At 54.6% G+C, this 27,463-nt stretch overlaps 12 protein-coding genes across 12 annotated transcripts; 6 read left to right on the top strand and 6 right to left on the bottom strand.

Moving 5' to 3' along the window:
• Nucleotides 1-972: 972 nt before the first annotated feature.
• On the top strand, nt 973-3,890 carry JDV02_010300 (uncharacterized protein). The gene is made up of 2 exons (XM_047992033.1): nt 973-2,236; nt 2,297-3,890. Exons 1-2 carry the CDS (start codon nt 1,048-1,050, stop codon nt 3,847-3,849), a joined length of 2,742 nt encoding a protein of 913 aa, XP_047848046.1. The 5' UTR covers nt 973-1,047; the 3' UTR covers nt 3,850-3,890.
• JDV02_010299 (uncharacterized protein) lies at nt 3,819-6,215 on the bottom strand. The gene has a single exon (XM_047992032.1). The coding sequence runs from the start codon at nt 5,672-5,674 to the stop codon at nt 3,995-3,997; it is 1,680 nt and encodes a 559-aa protein (XP_047848045.1). The 5' UTR covers nt 5,675-6,215; the 3' UTR covers nt 3,819-3,994.
• A 428-nt stretch (nt 6,216-6,643) lies between these two features.
• On the top strand, nt 6,644-8,155 carry JDV02_010298 (uncharacterized protein). The gene has a single exon (XM_047992031.1). The coding sequence runs from the start codon at nt 6,653-6,655 to the stop codon at nt 7,943-7,945; it is 1,293 nt and encodes a 430-aa protein (XP_047848044.1). The 5' UTR covers nt 6,644-6,652; the 3' UTR covers nt 7,946-8,155.
• On the bottom strand, nt 8,071-9,501 carry JDV02_010297 (uncharacterized protein). The gene is made up of 2 exons (XM_047992030.1): nt 9,200-9,501; nt 8,071-9,143 (listed from the first exon to the last, which is right to left on the bottom strand). Exon 2 carries the CDS (start codon nt 9,073-9,075, stop codon nt 8,149-8,151), a length of 927 nt encoding a protein of 308 aa, XP_047848043.1. The 5' UTR covers nt 9,076-9,143; nt 9,200-9,501; the 3' UTR covers nt 8,071-8,148.
• Nucleotides 9,502-10,051: 550 nt separating this feature from the next.
• JDV02_010296 (4-hydroxy-2-oxoglutarate aldolase) lies at nt 10,052-11,434 on the top strand (the record flags this gene model as incomplete). Its single annotated transcript, XM_047992029.1, has 8 exons — nt 10,052-10,121; nt 10,174-10,203; nt 10,269-10,330; nt 10,382-10,641; nt 10,736-10,840; nt 10,903-11,047; nt 11,105-11,224; nt 11,297-11,434. 8 exons carry the CDS (start codon nt 10,052-10,054, stop codon nt 11,432-11,434), a joined length of 930 nt encoding a protein of 309 aa, XP_047848042.1.
• A 135-nt stretch (nt 11,435-11,569) lies between these two features.
• JDV02_010295 (uncharacterized protein) lies at nt 11,570-13,214 on the bottom strand (the record flags this gene model as incomplete). Its single annotated transcript, XM_047992028.1, has 1 exon — nt 11,570-13,214. One exon carries the CDS (start codon nt 13,212-13,214, stop codon nt 11,631-11,633), a length of 1,584 nt encoding a protein of 527 aa, XP_047848041.1. The 3' UTR covers nt 11,570-11,630.
• Nucleotides 13,215-16,048: 2,834 nt separating this feature from the next.
• Nucleotides 16,049-16,393, top strand: JDV02_010294 (uncharacterized protein; the record flags this gene model as incomplete). The annotated part of the gene is made up of 1 exon (XM_047992027.1): nt 16,049-16,393. One exon carries the CDS (start codon nt 16,049-16,051, stop codon nt 16,391-16,393), a length of 345 nt encoding a protein of 114 aa, XP_047848040.1.
• Nucleotides 16,394-17,003: 610 nt separating this feature from the next.
• Nucleotides 17,004-18,565, top strand: JDV02_010293 (Salicylate 1-monooxygenase). Its single transcript, XM_047992026.1, has 2 exons — nt 17,004-17,966; nt 18,039-18,565. The coding sequence occupies exons 1-2, from the start codon at nt 17,037-17,039 to the stop codon at nt 18,504-18,506; spliced, it is 1,398 nt and encodes a 465-aa protein (XP_047848039.1). The 5' UTR covers nt 17,004-17,036; the 3' UTR covers nt 18,507-18,565.
• JDV02_010292 (uncharacterized protein) lies at nt 18,566-19,700 on the bottom strand (the record flags this gene model as incomplete). The annotated part of the gene is made up of 1 exon (XM_047992025.1): nt 18,566-19,700. Exon 1 carries the CDS (start codon nt 19,481-19,483, stop codon nt 18,566-18,568), a length of 918 nt encoding a protein of 305 aa, XP_047848038.1. The 5' UTR covers nt 19,484-19,700.
• Nucleotides 19,701-21,477: 1,777 nt separating this feature from the next.
• Nucleotides 21,478-23,118, top strand: JDV02_010291 (uncharacterized protein; the record flags this gene model as incomplete). Its single annotated transcript, XM_047992024.1, has 3 exons — nt 21,478-21,485; nt 21,579-22,064; nt 22,143-23,118. 3 exons carry the CDS (start codon nt 21,478-21,480, stop codon nt 23,116-23,118), a joined length of 1,470 nt encoding a protein of 489 aa, XP_047848037.1.
• A 128-nt stretch (nt 23,119-23,246) lies between these two features.
• On the bottom strand, nt 23,247-24,594 carry JDV02_010290 (uncharacterized protein; the record flags this gene model as incomplete). Its single annotated transcript, XM_047992023.1, has 5 exons — nt 23,247-23,656; nt 23,719-23,783; nt 23,839-24,221; nt 24,274-24,378; nt 24,436-24,594. 5 exons carry the CDS (start codon nt 24,592-24,594, stop codon nt 23,247-23,249), a joined length of 1,122 nt encoding a protein of 373 aa, XP_047848036.1.
• Nucleotides 24,595-25,316: 722 nt separating this feature from the next.
• On the bottom strand, nt 25,317-26,704 carry JDV02_010289 (uncharacterized protein). Its single transcript, XM_047992022.1, has 4 exons — nt 26,601-26,704; nt 26,370-26,544; nt 26,157-26,302; nt 25,317-26,088 (listed from the first exon to the last, which is right to left on the bottom strand). Exons 1-4 carry the CDS (start codon nt 26,640-26,642, stop codon nt 25,411-25,413), a joined length of 1,041 nt encoding a protein of 346 aa, XP_047848035.1. The 5' UTR covers nt 26,643-26,704; the 3' UTR covers nt 25,317-25,410.
• Nucleotides 26,705-27,463: the final 759 nt, after the last annotated feature.

Genomic DNA, 27,463 nt, shown 5'->3' with positions numbered 1-27,463 from the left:
GCATTCGAAAACAATAGTTATTGGGTAAAGTGTATTGGAGCTTTAATTAACTGAATTTTCATGACTAAAAATTAAACTGAAGTTGGTCTAGGACGAGTGATATTAGGCAAGACTATAAGGATGGTCGGATAAAAGAAAGCGAAAACATGCCAGCCGGTTCTCGCCTCTACCTTACCTATCCGTAACCCGACTGGGGACTGTAGGGTTGCATCTCGTATCTATGGTTCTGCGCTATACCCAACTTTATTCCGTTACGCGGGTTCGACTCAAGTGCTTTCCCTCGTGATAACAATGGCTATCATCGTGTTCAGCGGTGAGAATCCCCACTCGCCTTCTGCGTGTTCGCGAGCCGGTGCCGCCCGCTGTGATATTGACACCAAACCGACCGGGGCTGTGACGTGACGCAATCTTCTCAAAGTTTAAGACAAATAACCCGGTTTTCAAGTACTTGGGGAACGTATTGTTTGTGCTAAAAGTGCTGGTTTGAAGAAAGTTCAGTAAGTCGGGCGAGGTAGATCTGGTTACTGGTCGCCGGACGTTCAAGCAGAGATTTAGATGTACGGAGATGGGCCACAAACTCGGAAGCCATTTTCTCTAGGGCTACAGGAGCGGAATAGCATTAGCTTGAAGTATCTCTCGTGTGAGGCGTGAACAATGAACTTTCGGCACTCCTTACACGCCATCTTCATAAACTTCGACAATCTTGCCGCATGTTCTTGAATTGACGACATGGCGGTAAGAGCAAAATTGCACTGGGCCGCCACTTCATTTGCCATAGCCAGTCTCCTCCCTCTACTCTGTGGTGCAACGGTCTTGCAGGCGCACTAGGTCGATTTGCGGCAAGCCAGCACTGAGCTGAAGCCCAGCTTGCTAGGGTGCGGACGACGGGCGCGCCCAGGGGCGCGTTGAACCACGTAAGCAACGTCGTCTTCAATCTTAAGATAATGCACCGAGGCAATCCCCTCGTTGCCTCGTGGAAGACGTCACCGGTGCTTGACGGTCCGTCACGGCTGGGCGCGCCGGGTCAACAACGCCCAACAGAACGTCATGTTTGGGAAAACCAGAGCCAGCAGGGCCGAAGAGGACCGTGACAGGGGTTACCCACTGGACTGGCCAACAAGCGAGCGCTGGAATCCACACTACGACGTCCCACGCAACTCGCTCGAAAACGCAAACCTGCCCGGTCCAGCGGAGAAGACCAACACACCGCCGCCAGAATGTCTCGACGGAGGCTCCAGAAAACAACCGGTCGTGACTTCGAGGGAGTTGGAAATACATGGCGAACATGATCTGGGAGGGGCCGAAACACGGCGATCGGTCGAATCGAGACTGGGAGAGGAGGGGTTGGCAGATCTATCGCACTGGCTCGAAACTCTGGGAGAAATCTACATGAACCATCTCGACAACCGCGCTCGATGGGACCCGCGCTGGCTGAACGTCACCCGCCGCGAACGCTACGATGGTCTTCGATCCGCCTCGATTACGATCCTCGACTATGTGGCCGGCGACACGGGCCCACGAACATCGCTCATTGCAGGGAAGAGGCACCTGGCTGCCGCGCTGCAGTCCCGACCCGAAAATTCCGAAGTCAGGGTCATACTCGTCACCGACCTGAGTCGGTTTGTCATGGGCGCATTGGGGCAGCTGTTCGGCATCGACCCAGAGTTTTGGTTCGAGCATCTCGCAAACTCGGGCTATGCGGCGAGCGATAGCCAACTCAAGGTGGCCAACGCCGTATGGATGAACTGGGCAGAACGAGAGACGCGATTCCGCCACCGGCCTCTTCCTGGCGTTGGCCAGCGCACACAGTGGAATTCTCCCCGCCGTGCGAAAGGCAGGACGTGGGCGCACCTGCGCTGGGCTCGCCTGGGCTTGCTCCATTACTTGGGCAAGAAGGGTTTCCATGAGGATGAGATTGAAAGGAGACTCGGAGACGGCCGGTGGATCGTCGAGCGAGACATTACTCTGGACAAGAATGGCTTGTTGATGACGGAGGCGCGGCTTGCTAAAGCGAAGCGAGCGAGCGAGAAGCGCCGCAAGAAGCAGCAAGACTCGCGCACGACAACTGCGGAGGAAATGCCGGGAAGAGCCAAAGCCACGAATGTCTACCGGGCATATAGCACATTTGAAGGCCTGCCCAAGAATGTATCGGCCTGGAGGAATCGAGACCTGAGAGTTGTGGCACCCGAGGGTGCCAGCTACTGGTCAGGGGTGGACGACCATGGGAAAAGAACAAGTGAGTCTCACCTAACCTCGTCTGCTTCAAGAGAAGCAACGCTAATAATGCTCATGGCAGTTGTATTGTTGCTTGATCCCATTCGGCGCATGAAGCATACAAAGACAGGCGAGGTTACGCCGGCGCTTACTTTTCTGCCCAGAGCGTCCGAGATAGAGTCCTACACAGACGAAGAGCTCTGGCGAGGGCCTTCGCCCGAGGAGACCTTTCTTGACCCGCCACCGCCCCCCTTCTCAAAGGCGGCGTTGAAGCGACAGAAGAAAGAAGCAATCAAGCAGCGGCTAAAGAACAAAAAGCTGCGGGCTCACCCTGATGATCAGGAAAAAGACGCCTACGCTGCTTCCGCTCCCAGAGAGTCCGCGTTGGACGACGAATCGGTGTCGGCTTACACAAGTGACGAGGAGTACGACGAGGACTATGTGAAGGAACTACGCGCCGACTATGCAGACCCGAAACCCCATTCTCGGGATCGCGACTTCGCTCGCAAGTACTCTCTGGGAACCGACAGTCTACTACGTCGCCAGATGAACAAGCTCTCTGCCAAGGAGCTGCTTGACGATCAATCACTCATAGGCTCTATACTGGCTCGACTGATCTTGGACGACTTCTTACAGCTCTTGGCCGAGATTCGCCTGCAACTCGATCACTTGGACAACGACATCAGCGCCGAGCTTTATGGGCAACTTGTCGAGTCGATTGGCAATTCGACGAGACAGAACCTCAGCTGGATGCGAGCCACGCTCCAGGAGCTGCGCGAGTGGGGTGATCACCTACTGGCTACGGTGCCGGTTCACCATGACCCGAGCCTCACCGAAGAGCTCACGGAGCTAAGCGTGGACATCAAGGCGCTCCTGGCTCGTGCGGAGCAGACCCTCAACCTGCTCCTCGCTTCCATGGGCCTGGCTCAGTCTTCCATGGTCATCGACCAGACGTCGGGCATCAACAAACTCACCGAGCTTGCCTTCTTTTTCGTCCCAATCTCCTTCATCACCTCGGTCTTTTCCATGCAGGTGTTTGAAATGACATCCGCGCCACCGCGCATCTGGACATGGGGCGTGGCGCTTTCCACAGTGGTATTGGCTACCTACTTGATTCGCTCGTCGTTGCGATCTCCGTCTGTTCGGGTGGCCGTGTTGCACTGCCGGGCGACAATCATCAACCGCTTCTCCTCATCGCAGGCGTCGTCCGCGTCGCGACGCCTGAACACGGTGGGCAACCGCGCCATTGCCAAGTTTGTCTTTTTCTTTATTTGCGTTGTGGGCTTCCTCACCACCCTCGTGGTGGTACTTTCCACTTTGCTCATCCTCTTGTTCGGCGGGGTGTGGTTGGGGGCCATCGCGACTGCGCTGTATTTCATCATCACTCGTTGGCCGGAGCCCGCGGTGCTGATACCGTGCTTCCTGAGCCTGCCCTTGGCGGCGCTCGGCATGTATGCTACGTGGTATTGGCATGACGAAATCACGGATTGGGGAGTGGCGGTCGTGGAGAGCTCTGCCTACGTGATACGGAGGATATTCCCTGACAAATGGACTCTGGAGAAGGCTGACGACGAGGACTTGGCGAAAGAAGGTGTGAACACGTATGCCAGACAAGCTCTTATTCTAGCTACATAAGAGGGCTACATCTTGATTAAATACAATAAATATCATGACCCCAAACACCAGTCGATCGATGACACGCTCGGATTGCCATGGATGAAAGAATTTTCTCCGGCTCCGTCTAGAACGTGATAGCCGCGGCCATGACACGAGGCCGATACTATGAATGTGTGGGGAACAGTAGTTGGTCGATGTCGGCATAGTCGAGGTTATAAAATTCCCCGGCGATACTATCCAGCCAAGAAGTGTCCTCCGGCCTCCAGGAGAGCGATTCATCATCGACTGCGTCGGGTGCAAAGACCGGGAATAGCTTGGTCAACTTGTCCATTTCTGAGGCTCCCCTCTCTTTCCATCTTTGATGCAACAGCATGAGCAAGGAGGCAGTTGTGAGTGCTTCCCTTGTGGCGTCAGTTTTGTAGATGGCCGCAACGTTGCTCAGGCATTGCATTGCGTCCTTCAACTGGGCTATCGATGAGAGGCTGTCAAATGCAAGAAGCACGCAGACAGTCTGGAATGGTATATTCGCCATGTGGTGCCAGGGAGACCGTGCGTCCAGAAGTTCTTGAGCAGCGGTTATTCCCTTTGCAGTGAGGTTGAGTATTTTGTCCATCATAGCCCCGGTGAAGGAGACATTTGTCGACTGCAACCGGCGGCAGAGACACAGAGCCAAGTTACACTGAGCAAGAGTAGACGGTGGGATCGTGTGAACCCGCTCCATGACGGCCGAGAGAGCAGCTATCAGATCGGAAGCCTCGGGTGCTTTCTGCGGGTCAAGCTCTGCGGAGTACGGAAGCAGTTCCATGAGCTCGCCCGTCTTGTCCCCTTCTCGCGCAGCAGGCACCACCATGCTCTCGTTGTACAGCGAGACCCTGGAGCGGCCCATATCGAACGACATCCAGATGTTGAGGTGCTGTGCGACAGCCATGAGCCTCCGGCGCGTTTCTGGGTCGACTGCCTCTGCTGGTACTGCGAGCACAGACTCGCTTGTTGGTTCGCAGTGCAGGCCGGCCGCTTCCAGCATGTGAAGGACCATGCAACTTGCCATCCAGGCAGCGTGATGGGTCCCCACAACTCTCAGATAAATGGCACGTAACAGCCACGCGGTGATGCTTGTGGCCGTGGGGTCCTCGGAGATGGATTGCTCAAGTATCACTCTTGCCGATTCGACCAAGTCAAGCTCCGCCTTTGTTGGCTCAACCTGAGAGAACAGGCACCCCAGGCTTGCTATGCCACACAGGATAGCTTCTTCGAACTTGTTGACTGTTGATGTGGTCCATCTCCGAACAATGAGCCCTTCGATGCGCTGACGGTCCATGAACCCGTAGACGGGATCAACCTTGCTGAAATAGACGGAAGCAAGACGTCCCATTTCGACCTGGGGCAGCGTATTGGTGATGGGTTGTGCGACTGCTGCATTCGTCGACCCCCTCGCACCAAGAAAGGCATTCCAAGCAAACGTGTGCATACGAGGCGCATTTTTGGGGTCTAGTCTCAGGGCCAGTCTCCTCAAGAAAGCTGACCCCGAATTGGCTTCCACGGAACGAAGGTTGTTGGATGAGTTGTTGGCGCCGGATGCGACTCTGCCATTGAGCGGACTCCATGAGTCTTGCTGTGACGACACTGATGACTGGGCGGGTTCGCACGGCTGCTGCTGCTCGGCGGCTCTCTTCCTCTTGCCGGAGGGTTTCTGATATGTGCAATCGTACTCGAACCTCAGACAGGCCCCGCACGGATGAGCGCCGTCGCATTTGCGCTTGAGCTCCCTGCAGGGCTCACAGGCGAGCTTTGAACGCTTCCGACCCTGCACGCGGGGCGCGCGCTGGTCCGTCGTGGTGGACATGCCTGCGGTCGGCAAAGATGTGTCGGTCCGTGAGGGCCGCTTCTATATCACACGACAAAGCGGCCTCTCAAATGTCGATCCAGTCGAAGGACGGGTGGGCCTGACGCACGGAGGCCGTTGAAAGACCTCGCCAGGTTGATTGACGTGAAGGGCGACATGACGAATCCCCGTAGTTGCGCCTCGTCTCGTGGTGAGCTACTAGCACGAAGCAGCTATTTCGCTCCGGGGAACACCCGCCGTGGCTTGCCAAGTTCCCGTCCGCCTCTTCACCGGCGGATCCGGAGTATGAAAGACATGTGGGGCAAAACTCTCCCCAAGGAAGCCAAGAAGCCGCCAACTACACCATCTGTCATAGGGTAGGAGAATGAAGCAGTGAATCGGGAGGTTTGCGCCTTGTGCAAATTCATCAACTGAGCTGACGACTTGCTGAGACTGGGGCAAGTTTTCGCGGTCCACGCTTGTCCAAGCTTGGATATGCTTCGTAGAGCGCTTTCGGTGGGCGACGACCCATTCTCAGAGTAGCTGTGTTGTGCTTGTCGCGGGAACTGGCGCTGGATTTCGCTTCAACGACTTTGCTCTTTGCTCGTGTCAACATGGAGCTTCCCGCTCGAACGCACCATTATCGCTGTGAGAATTGTCACGTGTCACCAACGAACGAATAGCTACCTAGTTTGGCAATGTCCGGACAGAATTCGGTTTACCGCTGATCTACGAGCAAGCGGTGAAACGGAGTGAGCGGCTATGGCGGGTATAACGGAAGCGGGTGGACTCCATCCCAGAATGTAGGATACTTAACCGAGGCGCAGGAACACCACAAATACGACATGGGGCGCAGAGTACCAGTCGATAGGATGGGATACATTCTCAGTTCGGACGATCAACTTCGAAAGCCCGACTACCTGCTTGTACAGGCAACCCTTCCCCCTGAACGCCGGCACTTGAACCAACGATAGCCCCCCCCCCCCTCCTCCTCCAACAATGCGCACAGAGAAGCGCGAGCCTGCTATTGAGCAGGAATCAGAAGAAAATGGTGCGCGGCTTAGACATCATTCGGAACCTCAACAAGGAGATCCCGTCCCAGATGGGGGGTTTGTCGCTTGGCTCCATGTTCTCCTGGTTCACATCGTCTTCTTCAACACCTGGGGCGTCGCAAACGGCTACGGAATCTTCCAGCAACACTACACTGAGACTTTGAACGAGTCTGAGTCGTCCATATCATGGATCGGCAGCGTCCAGGTTTTCCTCTTGTTCTTTATCGGGGTACCTGCGGGACGCTTGACCGACGCAGGATATTTCCGACCCGTCTTTTTCTGCGGAGTGTTCCTGCAGGTACTCGGCCTCTTGATGACCTCTTTCTGCAAGACCTATTGGCAAATCTTCTTGGCACAGTCCGTTTGCTTGGGCTTGGGCAATGGCGCCACATTCTGTCCGGCTCTCGCTGTTCTCTCTCAATATTTCGAAAAGCGCCGGTCTGTTGCTGTTGGCCTAGCAGCGGCTGGTGCGGCGGTGGGCGGCCTCGTGTATCCAGTCCTGATCCATTGGTTGAGCATCAATCATGCTGTCGGCTTCCCATGGGCCGTTAGGATTTCGGCCTTTATCATGCTCTCAACCTATGTCCCTTGCCTCTTGTGGTTCAAACCACGACTCGCACCCAGGACGAGCGGACCGTGGATTGATGTATCGGCTTTTCTCGAGCTTCCATTCATATTCTTTTCGCTCAGTATGTTTCTCAACTTCTGGGGACTTTATTTGGCCTTCTTCTATTTGGGAACGTTTGCCCGAGATCAGATCGGTGTTGCGCAGCCTGTCTATCTGTTGATGGTGCTCAACGGCGTTGGCATTCTCGGACGGGTCCTGCCGACGGTTGTCGCGGACAAATGGACTGGCCGATTCAATGTCCTGATACCTCTGAGCCTTCTGGCAAGTCTGCTCATGTACTGCTGGGCTGCTGTGGCATCGAAGGCGGGCCTCTTTGTCTTTGCCGTAATCTACGGATTCATCGCCGCTGCGCTACAGGCTCTTTTCCCAGGAGTGGCGACGACAATGACTCCCGATCCAAATCGGACTGGGACGAGGGTGGGAATGATCTTGGGCTTTGTCAGTTTCGCCAATCTCACGGGCCCGGCAATCTGTGGGGTATTGATCCGCAAGGACAACGGGAGCTATTTCGGCGCGCAAATGTTTGCGGCGTCGTCGATCCTGGTCGGCGCTTTAATAGCCTTGGCGGCACGGGTGGCACAAACTGGCTTCGTTATGCGCGTCAAGGCATGAGGATGGAATAGATGTGCCTGGCAGTTAGGTCGATAAGTAACAGTGTCATAGACCTTAGACGAGAGCAGTAATGGCGACATGCGAAAGAAAGCAAGGAGAACGGCTTTGGGGCTTTCAAGAACTCGTATCCTTCAATAAGAGAATCAATTTAGTAATAAACTACAAGATATCTATGGGCGGCAAGATAAGACAAGAAGCTCTTGCTACAGCGCATCCTTGATGACTTGTTCAATGGTCTCCTTCTGGAGGCCCAACCCCTCCAGCTTGGCCAGCTCCGCCGCATTTACCTTGTGCTGGAAGTCACCGCCATGGCCGTCCAAGAAATGCGTGACAAAAAACTTTGTAAATGGTGCCACACCATCTCCCTGGCTGATCTTCTCCTCGTACTCCTTGGCCACATCGTTCACATCCCGCGTGGTAATGTCCCAGTCCTTGTCAGTCGTCCCCGTGGCACGCTGGACGGCGTCGAGGATCTCCCGCTGGGTGACGTGGAACGACGGCGCATACACGCCCTTGTTCTTGTACCTGGCGAGATCGGCCTCGGGAAGACCCAGCGTGGCTGCAACGGCCTGGCCAGTATGGGCGATGCTCGCCGTGTTTGTCTTGGCCTCGGCGCCGCGCCAGATGGTCGCCTTGCGAGCCTTGGGGTCAACGCCCCAGAGACCAGCACCGAAACCGCCGTCGAGCCACGGGCCGACGGCGATAGAGACCCAGCTGCTGACACCGAGGCTCTCAATCAAGTCGCGGATGCCCTTCTTCGCAATGAGGAGGCCATTCTCGTCTGTGAGTTGGCCGGCAAAGGGATCAGGGCCAAATTCGGACGGGAAGATGTAGGGCACGCCGACCTTTGCGGCGGCGCGAATGGCAGGCTCCTGGAGGCTGACAAGCTGGGGCAGGGGAGGCATCAGGACGAGAGCATCTTGGCCCTTGAGCACTTCAGCGAGGAACTCTTCATCCTCGAGGTTGCCCTTTTTGACGATCACTCCGTCCGGGAAGGTGCTGGTAGCCCCTTCTCGCTGAATGGCGGTAATGGTATGGACGCCGTGCTTGAGGAGACCCTCGATGGTAGGCTTGCCAACCTGGCCGCTGGCGCCGGTAATCGCGATCTTTCGGCCTACTGCAGAAACCATTGTGTTCTGGTGATCTTGCTGATTGTGTACTCCGCGTCTAATGAAAGAGCACAAAGTAGAGCCGAGAGCTTCCGATGGGTTCAGCGTTGGGTGAAGTGATGTCACCTAGAGGGGATGAGCTCACCTTTAATAGTGTTGCACGCAGGAGCTGAGGTGTTCGAAGTAGCCAATTGGCGGCTTTTGAGTTTGCTTTGACACGATGTGGTGTGGTGGTAACGTGGATGTGGTTGCTGAACTATTCTCCCTTGCACTAGACGCGCCTGCTACGGCGCTATTTATCATGATCCTACAGCTCAGTGCTGGGACTGACATACGAGTGAAACTGCACGCCCGCCGCCGCAGTCGTCATAGCTTCAATTGCTTTGTCAATTTCCCTGCTTGATAATTACTCTTTGGAGCTTCGTAGTCGGATATGGAAAGGACGATAGGAAACTGCCGGTTATTAATCCTGTGACATTGATGGTATTACACAATGCATCATTAAAACCGGTAACCAAAAGACTTTGCCGTGCCTGCCGTCTTCCCCGCCATTGCCCCCCCCCCTTCTGCCCGTGCTCCGTCTTTCACACCTCACGTCGTTAGCAGCGGAGCCGGGGGACGGCATCTTCAGAAGGCCTGGGCCTAACGCGGGGCGCTTCAGCTTCCCGGAACGCCCGGACGTGGCGCTGTAATTCAACCTCGCAGCACCTACGGAGAATCTTACTGCCACCTGTAGGGGCAGCCTGTAATAGCATATGGGCTGCAGATGTCACGATGTGATGCATTGCTTCACCACCCCCGGCCCTCGCGTGCTTCTTGGATGAGCCTATAGGTTCGCTGCTCCAACGACCAAGAAATCCTCGTTAGGCGGATAAACTCAAAGTTTCATAAATACCCAGGCAATGGTGCCTTCGTATGACCGTATATCAAAAGCCTCATCTTCCTAAACCCCCTAGTCGAGCAGGCAACTGTTGAGTCCCAGTCGAAATCGCCCAACATGGCCAAGTCTCTTCCCTCCGGACTCTATGCCCCCTTGCCTGCTTTCTTCAATGATGCGGACGAGTTAGGCAAGTGTCACCCGTCCACGACATAGCGTCGCGCGTTGTTAACACTGATCAGACATTGACTCCTACGTGAAGCATGCTCTCTGTAACGAACTCGCCCTCAATTGATGCATCAGTAGAGGATGTATTTGCTGATTGGAAATATTGAAGATGTCACCAAGCCGGGAGTCATTCCCGTTGTCTCTGCCACAATCGGCGAGGCTGCGCATTTGGTATTCCCTGCTCTAAGGACGCGCTAAAGTCAGCCAATAACACGACCATAGGATCGCCAGGAGCGTATTGAGCTGATCCGGGCTTTGCGTTCTGCACTTGACGAAAACAACCTTCACGAAACACCAATTGTAGCTGGTGTAGGAGCGACGAGTACTCGGGAGACGATTCACTTCTCTCAAGACGCTGCAGCCGCTGGCGCCGACTTTGTGCTCGTGATCGCACCAAGCTATTTTGCCGCTGCATTGAAAGCGAACCCATCCGCCATCAAGACCTTCTTCACTGATGTGGCCTCAAAGTCGCCGGTGCCAGTGTACGTCATTTACTCCATTCGTGTCTCCGTCTAGTAGCGGCGCTGCGTCACGCACATTGATGTCATTTCACTTACAAGAATCGCCATGATGCAGAGTCATATACAACTACCCACCGGTCGCGGGCGGCATTGATCTTACAAGCGACGACATTGTGGACATTGCGACGACAGCCCCAAATGTGCGCGGCGTTATGTTGTCGTAGGGACCTACCATATGCTTGCACACCCTCTTTCGTGACAATTTCTGACGTTTCCTTACAGCTGCGGTAATGTCGGGAAGGTATCAAGGGTCACAAGCCTCCTGGACGATTCCTTCAGGACACTGGCCGGATTCATCGACTTCCTGCTGCCATCTGTCGCAGTTGGGTCCTCCGGAGCCATCAGCCCCATACCAAACGTCCTTCCCGTAAGTGGCGACTCATTGTGCTTAACTTACGGGACACAGATTTACCACTCGTACTAGGCCTTCGCCATGGAATTGTGGCGTAGCACACAAAATCTCAACACCCCTCAGGACTGGGCTCGGGCTCGACGGCTCCAAGAGCAGGCCTCTTCGGCCGAAGCCGAATTATTAACTGGCGGTGTCAGTATTGAACTCCCGCACCAATTCGATCGTCAAGCCAGCACTCATAAGGGGCGCTAACCTCGAGTTAAGGTGGCCGGCGTGAAGTACCTGCTGAACCAGCAATTTGGATACCCTTCGGCACCCAGACTTCCCCTACAGCCTTTAAGCGAGGACGCAGCAAGGCGACTGCTCCAGAAAAAGCACTTGAAGCAGTTGCGGGAGACTTGATACATTTGTTGCCGTTGACTGTATGTGCGCTCGATTTCGGGACGCAAACATGACAGCCAGGCCACTGGTGAACAAGCCGACATGGAAAACGTGGCAAAAGGCGACCGGTAATTGAGACTGTAACATGAATACAGTGACTGCTTATCGGGCTATCTAGCGGTACATCAATGTGCGGCGATACAAAATAGGCTACATATCATCCACGACCATCGCCGCCGGCCGTCTTGACTCTTGAATACAGCCACTCTTGGACCAGTCCGACATAGTCGCTCGGCCCATAACGATGAAAGATCTCCGACCAAATCCCCGTCTCTCTTGACTTCCTGAATTGGTGCAACCCGAGATCGCTGAGAAGGAGATCCATATATGGCAAACAGTCAAAAGCCAAGTCTGGGCATCTCTCACCGGCTCCACCCGCGATGTGCGGGTGTCTAATGCGGCCGTATTCGCTGTGTAGAAATGCAGAGTACCTTACTTCCTTTTGATCAATCACTTTGGGCTTCAGATGATCAATCTCATTCATGAAAAATGCAGTTACCCAGAGAGCCTGAATCTGCGCTATCATGGTGGCGTTGAGCGCAAGGTGGGAACCGATGAATGCGATGTTCCGGTGTTGGAGGGACCTTTCATCGAGCGGAATGAGAAAGCGATATAGCCGATAAGGACTGCCAGTATTGTCGGGGACGGCATGCTTTGAACCTTGTACTGTTCCATCTGGTAGTGTTCGCTTCGGTCCGGCTTTCAGGGCCGGGATGCGGGCAAAGACATCCCTTCGTGCCCTATCTGATAGCTCTTGATCATCTTCCCTTCCTTGCCGAGGTAACATCATGCCGGCAACCTCGTCGGGCAGGAAGAGAATTGGAGGCCGTGTCTTCCACCCTGTACAGCAGACGAAGGCATCGGCAGCTACGTCTTCGCCATCGGAGAGGTGTACCGTACCCTCAGAAAGTCGAACAACGTCTGCAATATGCACAGTGATTCGGCCTTGTCGGACAAGCTCAAACCAAGAGGACGTGTAGTTATGGATGCTGAGGGAATTCCCCATCCAGAATGGGCTCACCCAAGGCTTCAGCTTTCGCGTCTCGGGATGATCGTCGTATCGATGGGCTTTGTGGGCGAAGCTCCCGATGCAGTTCCAAAACTTGGACACGATCCAACGTCCAACACAGGTGTTGTGAAGACCAGCGCGAATCCAACTTATCAAGCCGGTCTCTTCGCTCCAGATGCATGGGTCGAACCAGGTGAAGAATCGCGTCGAGGCCAATCGCTGGACGGAGACTTTGAAGGGCGAGAAGAAAAGTGGCCAAACCCAGCTCGGGCCGCCGCCGCCCGGTCTCATGACCATGTGGACATGTGCACCACACTTTGCAGCGAAGAAGCACGTATCCCACGCAGACTTGTTCCCGCCCAATACCACTACGCTTTTGGCTCGCTCTATGCTATCGGTGCGGTCTTTCAACTCTTTGGCGTGAAAGAGCTCTCTCTTGAAATGTTCACGGCCTTCGAATACTGGCCATTGAGGTTCGGACGTAAGACCAGTGGCAACGACCAGTTTGCTAGCGACGAGTGTTTCTGGCACTGGACCTTCACCATGACTCTTTGTAGAGACCAGTCTCAGGAGCCATGAGCCGTCGTTGAGAAGCTCCGCGGAGAGTACTTTTTGGTTCAACCGCATTCGAGGCATGAGGTTGAAATTGTTGGCGAATGCGGTCAGGTAGTCGTGCACGACTTGTCCGGGAATATGCTGTCCAGGCTTGACGCCAAATTGCTCGAAGGTCATGGGAAAATCCGAGAACTCGTAGGTCCCGACAAGATTATTTGTCTTTAAACCGGGGTACAGTCTTTCCGCAGCCCAGACACCGCCCACAGTCGCTGCCGTATCAAATACCAACAAAGTAGCGTCTGGACGCGCTTCGACGTGGGCTTTTGCCATTGCCAGCCCATGCCACCCTCGTCAAGTTAGCACTCTAGCTGTAACCCGGCAGGTTTACACTCACCTGCTCCCACTATAACAGTGTCGATATGCTCCATGGCAGCGATGTCTTCGACAATGTCGGCGGGGCAGTCATAAGCGCGTCGACTCGATGGCCGAATCCCGTAGCAATGCGATGCGACGATACTCACAGACTACTCGCTGAGATCGTAAGATCGTGCACAATCGGCGCGAGGTCTATTGGTACGAGCATTCGCCCGTACGTACGTGAAATCGAGTGATTGGTCCGACTGAAACCTGGGCACGGATGCGATGCCACGTCACCTTGGCAAAGTCCGTATTCGCCAGATTTATACACTCGAATCCCCGCCCCAGACGGAAGATTGTTCTGGCAGAAGTAAGGAAATACCGAGGTTATGCTTATGTTATATGCGTGGACGACTCACGATGATTCGCGACATGTTCAGGGAGCCAACAACACAAGACCAACGTCAGGTCCCTGGTCTTGAGCCAGCCAACGACATCATTCCCTCAAATGTTTGCCTGCGTAGCCAGTTTGTATTTCCCGTTGCCATGGCAAGGTGATGCTATGGTAAGATAGATACTCAGCCCTGGCTGTGGTGTCAAGTGGCCGCACCTTTGTCGACGACGCGCTGCAGGTGGTTGCGGGGCCGCACAACTTCTCGCGTGCTACGCACCGTGCTTCAAATTTCTGGCGTTCATAGCCTCTGCATTTGAACAAATGGATAGATACCGCGAGCAGCATGCAAACGTGTGTCCGTCCCTAGATGCCGTTCAATTCGGAAGCAACACGCAGGAACGCCCGCCCAAACCCGCCTTTAGAGTCCTGTAAGAAAAGACCAGCCGTGCCAGAGAGTCAAAAAGGGCCGTGGCCAAATAGGAGCTTATGAAGCCCACAAGAACAGTAGGTGGATTCGGTGAGTAGTGCTAGGCGCAAACGGCTAGCCATGATGATGACTATGGTCATCTTCTGGAGGAAATGGCGGATCAGACCCTTCTAGGGACTCGTTCCATGCAGGATTGGTCCCAACATCTCTCCAACGTATGGACCGAGGACCTTCCTTGTTCCATGCCAAGATTGCGTCAAAGTCTCGACATGTGTGTGTTGCTGACCAGTCTGGTAAGGGGTCACGACGCCTTGGTTTGTCTAATGGGTCGTAGAAAATGTACGGCGTGGTGTCCGCGGAGCACATTAAGCTCTCCCTCAGCATGTCTACGCAGTGATCTGGCATAGGTTAGAGATTGAAGCATCCTTTGTCTGATCTGTCTTCAATGCGTACCGAAATGAGAATACAAATTTTCGGTTGGTACTCCGTCGTCGAGAATCTTGTATCTCTCATAATTGTAAAACAGTCCCATGCGTAGTGTGTTCTTGCATAGTCAGCAACCTGATCTTTATTGCAACAAAAAACTTACCAGGCAGTGTAAAAGGTGAAACACCTCCAGCATCGCGACGTAGCCCCCTCCGTGTCTGTCGGGTATCTTGTGCAACGGGTTACTAGGCGAGCCGCTGAAATTGAAGGCCCGGACGTCCTCCTCGGTGAGTCGTACACCTCCAGCCCCGACTTCAATCTCGTGCCAAGCCATGTCAATAGCATCAGACTGCTCTCCGGGCCCCCCTCGCCATTTGTTCTGCTGTCGAAACCCACCGGCGTATTTTCTAGGCTCAAACTTCACTGCCTCCCATCCCGGTGCTATTGCCATTGTCAGTCAGCGTATTCAAGAGCTGTTAGACTGGCAGAATTACATTTTTCTGAGATACTTGTGTCGAGATTACTGCGTCCATGCCCGAGAACTATGATAGCGAGCGCGAGAAGCGAGAGCAGGTTGGAACACACTAGCGCTATTATCCCACAAGATCGTCGTCGACGGTAACGCGACGTCGTGGATAGTTTATCGGCGTGTTGATTCGACTCATCTTGCTCAAGCCTTTTGTACTTTGAGTAGGTTGACTGCCACATGGTTGTGATGGGCTAGAGTAGAGTGATGCACCGGTCCCGGTGCTGTCTCTTGTATCGTGTTCTCGACCGGACGTGTTCTATCTCTGGCTGTTCGTGGTCGCTCGCAATTGGCAGACTGGACAGGCTGAATGCTTTATGTCAAGAGTTGCGGCTAGGAACGGGAGAATCGCGCTTGGCGACAGAACCACCCTTCCACCAGCCTAATCTGGTGTAGCTGTGCATACGGCGATAAAAAGCGAGCCCAATCAGCAGAGCCAAGGCAACGGACTGGCCTTTTCTCTTAGGTATCCGAGATTTCGGGATGCAGCCTTCGCAAGTTGATTCCAAATTGGCCTCTCTTGGATGATGAGACGGGAGCTGTTGCAACGTAAGTAGCCATCATGATTGGGTATTCCGAATGAAAAGACGGAACCTTTGTCGGGGTAAAGACGGTCTGCGGCGATCGATGCAGTTGGTACCGGACAAGTCGAGTGCTACAGCAGATCACACAGTCAGCCAGTGACAGTAAGATCCTGATAGACCCTGCGGCTGGGGGTGCACAACCGCTCGCTCCTCGGTTACTTAGTCGTGCATTGTGAGGCTCCGGTCTCCAGTGTCATCACAGGCCAAAGTGCCACGCGTGGGCCGAGCATAACACCTGCCGAAAAGGGCAAGTGTTGAGTAGCTTTCACTCGACGTTATAAGTAGCCACCTTCACGAATGATTAAGAACGGGAGCACTCTTGTTCGCTTCTACTTGGACGTCGACAGTATTACCCACTCCATTGCCAAATACAGCTATAAACCAACGACACTTCAAGTAGCCATGAAAACCAGCATCCTGTCTCTCCTCGCCTTGCAGGCCCTTACCGTGTTCTCCGCCCCGGTGCAGGACCTTACAAAGGATTCAATTGTCATCAAAGCTGCATCATACTACAAGCGCAGCGAGGCGCACGACCTCGCCAAGAACTCCATTGTCATCAAAGCAGCCGCCAACTACAAGCGCGACGAGGTGAAGGACTTGGCCAAGGACTCGATTGTCATTAAAGCAGCGGCCAATTACTGAGCTACAAGGGAGGCAGACGTCGATTGCGTTGAGGTTATGATTTAGGTGGCTTCTCAGTTTCTTCAGATAGAAGTCCAGGGAATCAAGCCGAATCTCTCGTCTCGCCCGTAATTCTCCTCTACCAAGTGTTGCAGCGCAGCATCGTACCTGTCTCTTATTCTAGATATGTCAAGACCGTGAAATCACCAAACAATTTCGCACCACCTCTTACGAGATCCGGCGATTTGGACGTTCAATGAAAGGGCCCGCTGGTCGCTGTCGAGGGGAGAAATTCCCGCGCTGCCCCCGTCCGATCACAAAGCCAATAATAGGAATCCGTACATGGTGGGCAACACTCGTTTACAACACTTCGGGATTCAAAACGACGCCTATTACAAGGTGCAAAACGTCTGAGGCCTTGTCACGCGACATGCATGTCCTCAGGTCCCCTCAAACTCCTATGACAAGTTCCACCCGGACTGTACTAGCGGGCCATCGCGTCAAGTACAGCATCAGCGCGTACCGGCAGTACATTGGTCATGTGATAGTCCTATACTGAGATGGCTGCAGGGTCAAGGAAATTGATCTGACGTGCGGGGTTTCATTGTAGATCTCGGGCTGGGAGGGCTAGCCCGCCCCCAAGTCCCATGACAATCCGCTGCTGATGAGACGTCGGGCATCCAAGAGGGCCGATTCCCTCATCACATCAGAGCGTGCCTTGGTGCTGAACGATGCAATGGGGAGCAAAATACAGTCGCAAAAGCATTTCACAGTCGCCATTATTGGTGGCGGAATTGGGGGCCTTGCGCTGGCAATCGGACTGCTTCGACGCAACGTCCCCGTGCAAATCTATGAAGCCGCCACTGCCTTTCGTGAGACTGGCCTGGGCCTGTCTATTGGACCGGCCGCGCACCGTGCACTACCTCTGATAGATCCCATGCTACGAGTAGCATACGATTCACTTGTCACGACGAATGCGGATAGCCCCGGATTCGAACGATTTCGGGACACATGGTTCGAAGTCGTTTGGGCCTCGGGGGAAGCTTCGGGTCAGGTCATGATGGATCTGAAAGCTCTACCCTCAGGACAGACTACGCTTCGACGAGCCGACTTCCTTGCGGCATTGGTGGAGATGATCCCTCAAGATATAGCCCACTTCGACAAAAGGTTGGTTGCCCTTCAAGAAAATGTTGATGGGGTGCGGTTGTCCTTTGAAGATGGGACAAGCGTCGACGCCGATATTGTCGTTGGATGTGACGGCATCAAATCCAAGGTGAAAGAGTTCATGCTTCCTGAAGAGGTGGAAAAGACGAGACCAACGTATAGTGGGATGTATTGCTATCGTGCAGTCCTGGGCATGCAAGACGCGGTGAGTGCTGTGGGCAACCATAGAGCCAGAGTTGCGACATGGTACATTGGAAACGGATGTTACGCGATTACCTACCCGATTATGAACGGAAAGAAGCTCAACTTTGGCATGTATAAATTGGATGCGAAGACGTGGGACAGCGATGGTTGGGTTCGTCCTGCAGCAAAGGAGGATCTCAACAGGGACATGGGCCACATGGGCTCCTACGTCAATGAGCTGATGAAGGTGCGTTGGCTGCCGCGCTGTCAAAAATATGAAGTAGGAAACGAGAAACGCCAACAGGCTGACTATTCCTAGCACGTGTCCGACACGTCGCAGTGGGCGATCTTTGAGCACCCGCCGGTGTCGAGCTACTCACGATCCCGAGTCGCAATACTAGGCGACGCAGCACATGCTTCGACTCCCCACCAGGGCGCTGGGGCCGGCCAAGCCATAGAAGATGCGTATGTGCTCGCTGAACTTCTGGCTGATGATGCGGTGGAAACTATGGAGGACGTGGTGGCGGCCTTCAAGGCATACGATAGTGTTCGTCGGCCCCGCAGCCAGAAGGTCGTCACGAGCAGCAAGGAAAATGCCGAGCTTCTTTGTCTCTGCCACAAAGGCATAGGGAATGATGGAGAGAAACTTAGGCAGTCGTGGGATGAGCGCTTTCAGTGGCTGTGGAACCTCGACTTAGACGAGCATATCGAAAGTGGTCGGGCTCAGTTGTACGAATACATGCGGCACAACAAGACGAAGGGTCAGGGTGAGCAAGGCGGGACATGATTTATATACAAGGCTCACCCAGCATTGACATTCTAACATAATATAATTGACAGATCGGCTCAAACCCCAAGCCAGTGTTTATAGTAATTTACCAGCCGTGAGGTAGCTTTCGTCACATGCTCATCGATGTCATACAGGTCAACATGGCTCGCGCCATCGATCTGGTACAGCTCCTTGGGCTCTTTGGCGTTCGGAATCGCCTCCTCTGCCATCCACTTCGTCTCCGCTTCGGCTCCCACAATCATCAGAACGGGCTTTGGGCCGATTTGATCAATCACACCAAAGCCAAAGAAGCTGGCGAGTTTGTCGATGCTGATCCAGGGCATGACTTTCGCCGAGCGGGGATGGCAGCCGCGTGGTGTAGTGTAGTAGCTCCAGGCCTCATATGCGTACTTGCCCCAACCTTTGGCAGTCGCCTCGTCGGGAGGAAACAAGGAGAAGCCTCCTGCGTCAGCGCCACCTGCGGCGGCAGTTCTGGCGCGTGCGGCCTGTTCTAGCTGACTCTTCAGGACGGAAGGGTCCTGTTTTCCGTTGAAGCCCTTTCGCATGAAGCTTCCCAGGTCCACACCACTGACGGTCGCAACGGCCTTGATGCGGATGTCGGTCGCCGTTGCGGTGATGGCGTAGCCACCGGAGGCGCAGATCCCCAATAACGCGATGCGGTCCGGATCGACTCTCTCGTGACAGGCGAGGAATGACACGGCGTTCTTGATGTCTTCCACGCGGTGTGCAGGGTCTTCTAGCCCCCGTGGCGTGCCTTCACTCTCTCCATGGTAGGCGCAATCGAAGGTAAGTGTGATGAACCCTTCGTTGTGAAGACGATTGGCGTAGATTCCGGCAGTTTGTTCCTTCACGCCTGCTCCAGGATGGCTGACCACGATTGCTGGGAGGCGCTCAGAAGGCGTCAGCTGGTCTGGAAGGTAGAGATGTCCAGCTAGCCTTAGGCCTTGGCTGTCGAAACTGACGTCCTGTCTCATGCCGACGACTTTTAGACAAGGTGTCCGCTTTTCAGGGTCGAATTCTAGAACGAGTAACGACAATGATATTGGTGTTCTGAATTCAGCCTGGGCAGTGCAGTGCTAGGCTCTGGGAGTGTCATATTGACGGAGCACGATGTTCTTTTTTATAGAGAGACCTTGTCAAGTTTTCTATGGCGGATGAAGTATTCTCATCCTCGTCAACAAGACACGTCCGGTACTGGCCTTTGGAATCACCACCTTGACTCCATCGCCAAAATCCGGCGTCGCCGTGCTGCTTAAGTCCGTCTTACCGCCACGAGCCAAACAGCTGCCCACGGGCGATGCAGGGGCCGCCCCCCGCGTCACCTCAGCCACATTGGCGCTGGGAGGTTGTGCTTTGCAGCTTCTCGCCGTCAGCCCTGCAGCAGACTGACAAATAATTGTGCGCTGCGCTTGCAACCCTGTAATAAGGCCAGAGTGACATCATGCCACAGCCAGGCGTAGTTTAGTTTCACACTACGACCCTCAATTGTCAGTCAGCTTGAACAATGACTTACTTCGTACGCAGCCGCTAGAGAAGTTGGCTCCGCGTACAAGGTTTTATACAGCTCCAAGTTCTCCACTCCAAGTTCTACATCAAAGCTCTTTGTTCCGGCCATCCTCCGGGTTCTTCCATCTACAGTATAAGTACCGCGGGTTTTCCTAGAGGCGAGGCATCGGGTCGGCGCGGTGGTGGTCCCTCACCCCCTGATGTGGCGGCAAACCCGCCCGTGAAACCTCACGCGTCTTGAAGAAAAAAGGCTTTTGTGGTGGCTTCTCGTGCGTGCGCCAGGGCGACGGGATACAGTTCCGGGGGGCTCCAACAACATTATTAAGTTGCGCCGCCGGGCTGTGTGGCACAGTACTGGGCTTTCTAGTTTTATTTCCGAGTCAGTGGGCGCCAGAGGATACTTGCTGGAACCGAGTCGCAGACAACCCTCGTGGTGGTGGCGTGCGCCAACCGAAACCACCATCCTTGATTGGGCAGGCAATCCATGTTATTGTGTTCCATTGTCTTGTACTCGGTTGGTGGCGCTGGCGGGCGTTCATGCTGGCGGCATCTGCCGACACGGGCCACGCGCGACTTCGTCCCCAATTGTTGTTCCCTCCGGCTTGTTGCGATTGGAGGAGACAAGGTCGAAACATCATGTTATGTTTGCCATATGCAGCCCGTTGGTGTCACCGTCATGGTAAAGGCCACGACTCCCTTACATGCGACGAGGACGTATTGGTCCAAATGAGGCGAATACGGCTGCCACGACTAACACGATGCTACGATAGCTCCGACCGATCGGCTATGCTAGCGGGGAGCAAGTGGTTGAGGTGATGCCGCTCACGCAGCCGCGCTGTTGGGTGGGCACCAGTGCGAACTGCTATCCCGCATTGATAGCAAACGAGCCTTGTTTGCGAGATGTTGGCAGTGAAACAACGTGCCCCTTCGTAGTATCAGCCTCAACACTTGAACGCCCAATGACAGAACAGACCAATGTCTTCAGACATCTCGATCGAGGCAGGCAAGCGGGCGTCGCTTAATATTGTTTTCATTGTGGGACACTACCAGCATCCCTGCTTTCTCCCATATTTAATAGATGATAGCTTCAAGTCGTCCTCTTTAGGCCGTTTCTTCCCCTAACCACCCGTGTGATGCAACCATCGACGCGTAGCCGGCACTGTTTCTATCAACCATCGTGATGAATAGCACGTCCTTACTCTGGCACCCGATCGATGCGGCGGTGACGCTGATCACGGGGACGCCAAGTGGAAACCTCGTCCGCAGTACTTGGGGCTCACATATACGCACGACTACGTCTTCGACGGGCATCGTCTGTTTGGTCGCCATCGTGGTCGTAGGCGCCTGGCTTCATACTCTGCAATGTCCGCACGATCCGCGGGAGCCCCCGCTCCTGCGCCCGAAAATACCCTTTCTGGGACATATCATCAACGTCATGAGGTTTCAAGGAGAATTTCACCTCATGCTTCGGTGCGTATGCACAAGGGCACCATTCCAGACGTGTAGCTGTAGCCAAGATTCGTGCAAGGACTTGCCATATACTGACACAAATCCATCGCGCAGCAAGGACAACCCGAGCGTCTCCCTGGCGACCCTACCTTTGTTAAACGGTAAAGCCTACGCAATTTTCGACCCGACTATGATCCACGCGGTACTGCGATCAAAGTCAGCGATTTTTGAGCCCTTCATCATCAACCTTGCTACGATGGCATTCAACCTCTCCAAGAAGAGTCTTACAAAAGTCATTGAAGACGACAGCCTTCTACCAGACCTGACCACTTCCTATAGCCTAGGGTTTAAGACCCAACCTCTAAGGACCATGACTCGTCGCTTTTTGGACAACATTTCACGCAAGCTAGATATGATTGACAACGACGCGTACACGACTGATCCCTCAAATGCGGGCAGAGAAACGCTGACCAACCAAACACTGGAGGTGAAGAATCTGTATCTATGGTCCAGAGATATAATGACGCTGTCAATGACGAACGCTCTTTATGGCGACTGCAATCCTTACTCGGAGGACCCCAGTTTAATTTCTGTTCTCTGGTGAGTGACAAACCACACGTTAGGGCAAGTATCCTCGGCGCTGAAACATGTTCGCTGACCGCACGTGGCCTCTGTAAGGGAGTTCGAGGATGCCCTTCCGTCATTTCTCAAATCGCTTTTCCCCTCAATCACGATGCCCAGTGGTTATCGTGCGAGGAAGCGACTGCACGAGGCCATGACGAAGTACTATAGCGAGAAATGCGATGCTATCGACCCCACAACGTCCGTCTTGATCAAACAGAGGGCGGAGACTTTTCGGCAGCACGGATTTGACGGGGAGGACATCGCCAAGATAGAGACCCTACAAGCTGTGATTGCCACCACCAATGCCACGCCGACGTTCTTCTGGCTGCTCACTTTCGTGTTGAGCCGGCCCGAATTATTCGCACGGCTGCGCGCTGAGCTCGAAGGCGCTCTTGTATTCGAACCCACAGCAGCGTCTGGCGACTCGGCAAAGGCCAAACCCAAAACCGCGACATTGGATGTTAGTCGACTTGAAGACCAGCTGCCCCTCATGACGAGCTGTTACCGCGAGACACTACGGATGATCAATCATGCAGTCAGCATGCGCCGCATCACAGCGGACATGTCTCTCACAGCAGCAGACGGGAAAACATACTTGCTGAGGGAGGGATATGATGTTCAATTGCCGGCAGGCGTCGGTCATGGAGACATGGGGATCTGGGGCCCGGACGCTGACGTGTTCAAGGCGGAGCGATTCCTGCCCGAAGCACAGGACTCCAAGGCACAGACTTCACATCACCAATCGCGGGTAGAGCGCACTCGCAAAGCTGCGTTCTTGCCATTTGGCGGAGGTAAGCACCTCTGCCCCGGGAGAGTCATGGCTTTTGAAGGGATTCTGGGATTCATGGCGTTGGTACTATTGCGCGTGGAACTGGAGCCCCTGGGGATGGGCTTCGACGACGTCAAGATGGGCGGGGCGAAGATGACAGCAGCATCCTGCAAGCCTGTCAACGACGGAGCAGGTCTTGGGGCCCGGATCAAGCGGCGACCTGGCTGGGAAACAACAAGAATTGTCATCAAGAGTGCGTAACTTGACGCTAAGATGTACATGTACCTAGTTGGCGTTCAGGTGGGATCACTGCGGAACGGGAGTCCTCATGTCCTGGATGAATAGCGTTTGGTCTTACCGTAAAGACCTTCCTCCCACTGCCTTGACCCCTACATGCCTTTGAACTGCTCTCTGTTCAAGTTCTCTTGGCTGTCGACGCTGCCCGTCGTCATGTGGACGTCATGATCTGACATGTTCTTCTTGTGATGCTCGGCGTACGCCACCGTATGCGTGCCCACTTTCCAGTCCGCAAATCGTTCGACTTTGCTAGTGCCTTGTGTGAACTCGGAAAGAACGTATACGCGATTGTCGAAGGTGTCGACTCCGTGTGTGCTGTTCGGGGCCCGACCTTGCGGAATGCTGGCCCCGTACGGGGTTCTGGCAGACGTGGTCTGCCGGGATGCGATACCCAGTCTCCACGCGACCATTTTGAAGAGGGGCCGCAGTGTGGCCAGGCTCGCGGCGCTGATGGCGAGGCCCATTTCGACGGTCGACCATATCGCGATGTCGGTAGTAGCCCCTAAGGGGTTGTAAGCATGAACAAAGCGAGACCAATTGCGCTGCGCAGCAGGAGCTTCTTACATAAAAAGTCTGGATCTTTGAACCTGACGAGATACCCGCAGCGCACCACGACAGCTGAGCTTGCGCTTGGGGGCAGTCAGCCAGTTGTGTCAGTCGATAAGAGAGTATGTGAATACATACGCGCATCCCATTACCACCAGACCTATGAGGGCCACCCTGGCTCTAGTCTTTAACTTGAGGTGCCAAATGATGAACCCTGGGAGTATCGCGAAAGTGAAGTCTGTGATCACGCTGAAGACGCTGTAGAGATATGCGAGGGCCATGATGATGTTCATGTTGAGGCAGTGCCCGCCTTGATCCTTGTCCCAGTATGAGGATATCGGATTGCACTGAAAGAGCGTCACGAAGAAGAATACGCCTCCTGCGACAACTGTGCAGAGCGACGCGCCGTAAATGATGAGGGAGTGGGATCTAGTTGTCGTGATTCGGAGAAGGAACCAAGCGAAAGACACCTTGGATGTGATCATTGTCAAACTGAAGAAGATGTAACAGAACCACCAGTACTACGGGGAGATCAGCATTGTGGGATCACGCCGGGTTGTTGCCGTTCCGTACCATCGTGGCCTGCTTAATGTCCTCTTTTGCCAGGCTGCCCTGGTGCTGGCCGGTGCCATGCTTGACACCCAAATTGGACATGACGCAGTACGCAAGGAAGAAGAGCTATCTGGCAGTCAGAAAGTGTAGGTAAACGACAGCAGGGGCCCTTGGCCTACATACGGTGGAAAGGATCATGAGCCAGTCGTCAAGGCCAAACCCCTTGATGAGGGCGGCGCGAGAGTAGCATCGCAACAAGACAATGACGCCTGCAAGCACGCAAAAGAAAATGTTGACCGCGAGAAGCTCTGGGCCACGGTTGGGCCCTTCTCCCGTAGCCATGTCGTTGTCGTCCTGGGAGGCCCGCAATCGACGGAGCACCTAGCCCAAGATTGACTTAGAGGGCAAAGCGTGTCCTGAGATGGTCGAGGCGGCAGAGCTGAGGTCCATGGCTTATGACCAAATCTCTTCTGGAAGAACAAGAGCGTGACAGGAAACATATCGACTTCAGTGCCGCCCGGGCCAGGGGTAGCATTACGCTCTCCGTGGAAAGAGCTACACTACTTGGGGCTGAAGCCCAACAATGATTAAATTCTACCCGCGATATGCGCACCCTAAGCTTCCATTCTTACTGTGGCTTGCGAGCGATCGCTCTCGAGTTGCTCGTGAGCCCAAGCGCAGGGTAAACAAAGGGGAGACGGGCGGGGCGGCCGCCCCTCGGTCGACTGCCATGCCTGCATGTGTGCATTAGCGGATTGATGGTGCTTTGTTGAGTCCCCAAACTGGAAAACAACCCCGGCTAAATAACTGCCCGAGTGCATCGAGCGTTTCAGGCGTCTTGCGGGTCCCGTATTTGCAGGTTGGAGAGACTGTGGCCGAGCCAATGGCATGTGATGGCTAGCTTGCACAACCATGCATGTGTGTTTCGCGCTTGGGCGCTGAAGATGCAAACAAAAACGAGCGACATACGAGACGAACTATTCTTGAGGATTAGACTGCTGTCTATCCATCTGCTGAAGAGACGATGCCGCCGGCAGTACTAGTAGGCCACCCAGCCACTGCATGTGCCGATGGCATGAGTCGCGTGCTCTCTTTCGTACTCGAGAAACAAGGCTCGAGTCTTCGCCGTAGCCGCTAAATAAGAAGCGCGCATGCATATCATCCCCCCGCGTCAAAAGACAGTACCAGGCCACTGTCGCCTGAAGTCGGCCGGCCTCCTCTCACAACCGCCCTTCGTTTCCCCAAGTCGATGCATATGTTGAACAACGTTGGGAACTCGCTCTTGCCCTCCGCTGACCTATTGATCGAGCAGGGCCACCCGGTTTCGTCCTCAAACAATGCGCAGAATCCTCCCCAAGACAGGACCCCGGCCGCGAGGATATTCCTTCCCATCGTATCGACGCGCCGCGGGGAGTCTTCCAGCCACTCCGGCTCGTAGATGCCCTGGTGCGCGCGCAGCATGTGATTCGCATGCACGATAAAGCCGACGTCGTTGACCGGTACCTGGGCGAATGTGCTAGATGTAAACTCGAGACCAACCGCCGTGTCCACGTCGCCGATCAGGAAGTGCGCTGAACTCGCCATGCCGACGCCCTGGAGCCTCCTCAACGCTTGCTCGACCGAGGTGCTTTCCAGTGCTAGCCGCAGGCCGAGGTGGACGGGTAGCCGCGTCTTGTCGAGCCCTTTGGCGCGGATGGCGTTGAAACATACGCCGACGCCTGCAGCGTTGAGCCCAATCTTGCCAATTATTCCCGCCTCGGTGATCATCTTGATTGCCGGGATATCAGACTGGAGAATGGTGAGCTGGATCAGATTTGCTCCTTGTGCTTTCTTCCACTGCGGCGGCCACGTTAGCTGTGCGATCCTTCCCCGTTGTCGCACGCGATCAAGGTTTCACTGCATACATCCCAGTTCTGTCCCATGTACGAGTAGGCATCGCCCCTGCAGTACGCGCTGGTACAGCCATCGCTAAACTGCCCGAACACTATTTCAGACCGCACGTTTAGTGCAACAATGTCGAGAATATCACGGCTGGCTCCCTCGGCAATGCCTACACTTACAGTACGCTGGTCAGCTCCGCAGAAGAGAACATCAGGGTCGTGCTTTGGCCCCCTAACCTCGCATCTCTTCGTAGTAGCGTGGCCATCGGGCTGCTATGGTGCCATCAAAGTCTCGCGCCAGCTCCCGGACTTGAGGCCATTGGAGCTTGCTTGCCTCCCAGAAGAGGCCGGCGTAGAATGCGAGCCCGCGCTCAATCTCCACCTTGGCCGCTTCACCATGGGCGAGCCCGATCTACTTGTGATTAGCGTTGAGTCAGTAAGTGACAAGGAGGTCATGTCGGCACTTGCATCGTAGGGTGTGCCACGACAACGAATCTCTTTGAACTTCATTGTATGGAGAGCCTCCACGTCATACGCATGGTCGGACCACTCTTCGGGAAGAGAAACGGGAGTTTCAGGACGCGATGCAGAAGAATAGCGGAACCGCCTTCATTTTCACCGCGAACCATTCGACTTGGCTGATGCGGCATCCCCGCATTCTGCGCGCGGGGGGCAGACTCCATTATCCGGGCCCCTCGGCATCCGTGGGTCTATCCCTCGTGCCGGCAACAGGTTCGCAGTGTGCACTACTACGTACTGTTACGAAGCCCAGGTTCAGACTGGACTACATCTACCAGGTGGCTGGGAGGAAACCCTTCCGCTGCCCCCGTTGTTGAGGGCTGATATGCGTTGCGATCCGAAACAAGGATACAGGATCATGGAGTTCTTCGTGGCGAGACGAGATTCTTTGCTGCCTTGAGTCCAGCTTGCAAAGTTTCGTGCTTGCTGTTGACCTCGCCAGCCCCAACACAGAACCGAGTCTTCATGCCCACTGTTCGGAGAGCATCAAGGATGCCGCGAAGACAGCCGCAGTGCAATGAGCCGCTCTTGTTGTCGAGGGCCCCAGCGGGATGGCACAGGTGTTGATACCCCTGATGACGCTAAAGAACTGCGATGGATCTCGCAGCACAGACAGGTTGCAGCACAGACGCCCGAGGCCCGCTCCCTGCTCCCTGCATTTCGTTTCTCGGCCTAGGGCGACGGGGGCGGCCGATTGATGGCAGACCCCTTTCGGTGGCAATAAGCGCATGTCACAGGTGTCAAGGTGTCATGCAAAGAAGGCGCAAGCACGCCAAGATCGATCGTCAATGCCTCCGTGCAGACAGAACTTG

Source organism: Purpureocillium takamizusanense, chromosome 12 (assembly GCF_022605165.1).
Source record: "Purpureocillium takamizusanense chromosome 12, complete sequence".
NCBI lineage: Eukaryota > Fungi > Ascomycota > Sordariomycetes > Hypocreales > Ophiocordycipitaceae > Purpureocillium > Purpureocillium takamizusanense.
Note: the sequence above shows the minus strand (reverse complement) of the source record. Positions and strands in the feature narration are given on the sequence as shown.

Coding starts and splice junctions, on each gene's coding strand:
- JDV02_010298 (XM_047992031.1), top strand. CDS start 6,653: ATGCGCACAGAGAAGCGCGAGCCTGCTATTGAGCAGGAATCAGAAGAA.
- JDV02_010299 (XM_047992032.1), bottom strand. CDS start 5,674: ATGTCCACCACGACGGACCAGCGCGCGCCCCGCGTGCAGGGTCGGAAG.
- JDV02_010293 (XM_047992026.1), top strand. CDS start 17,037: ATGAGACGTCGGGCATCCAAGAGGGCCGATTCCCTCATCACATCAGAG. Junction 17,967..18,038: donor ACGTCAATGAGCTGATGAAG/GTGCGTTGGCTG, acceptor GACTATTCCTAG/CACGTGTCCGACACGTCGCA.
- JDV02_010300 (XM_047992033.1), top strand. CDS start 1,048: ATGTTTGGGAAAACCAGAGCCAGCAGGGCCGAAGAGGACCGTGACAGG. Junction 2,237..2,296: donor CGACCATGGGAAAAGAACAA/GTGAGTCTCACC, acceptor TGCTCATGGCAG/TTGTATTGTTGCTTGATCCC.
- JDV02_010289 (XM_047992022.1), bottom strand. CDS start 26,642: ATGAAGTTCAAAGAGATTCGTTGTCGTGGCACACCCTACGAT. Junction 26,545..26,600: donor GTCGTGGCACACCCTACGAT/GCAAGTGCCGAC, acceptor AATCACAAGTAG/ATCGGGCTCGCCCATGGTGA. Junction 26,089..26,156: donor ACATGGGACAGAACTGGGAT/GTATGCAGTGAA, acceptor TGGCCGCCGCAG/TGGAAGAAAGCACAAGGAGC.
- JDV02_010297 (XM_047992030.1), bottom strand. CDS start 9,075: ATGGTTTCTGCAGTAGGCCGAAAGATCGCGATTACCGGCGCCAGCGGC.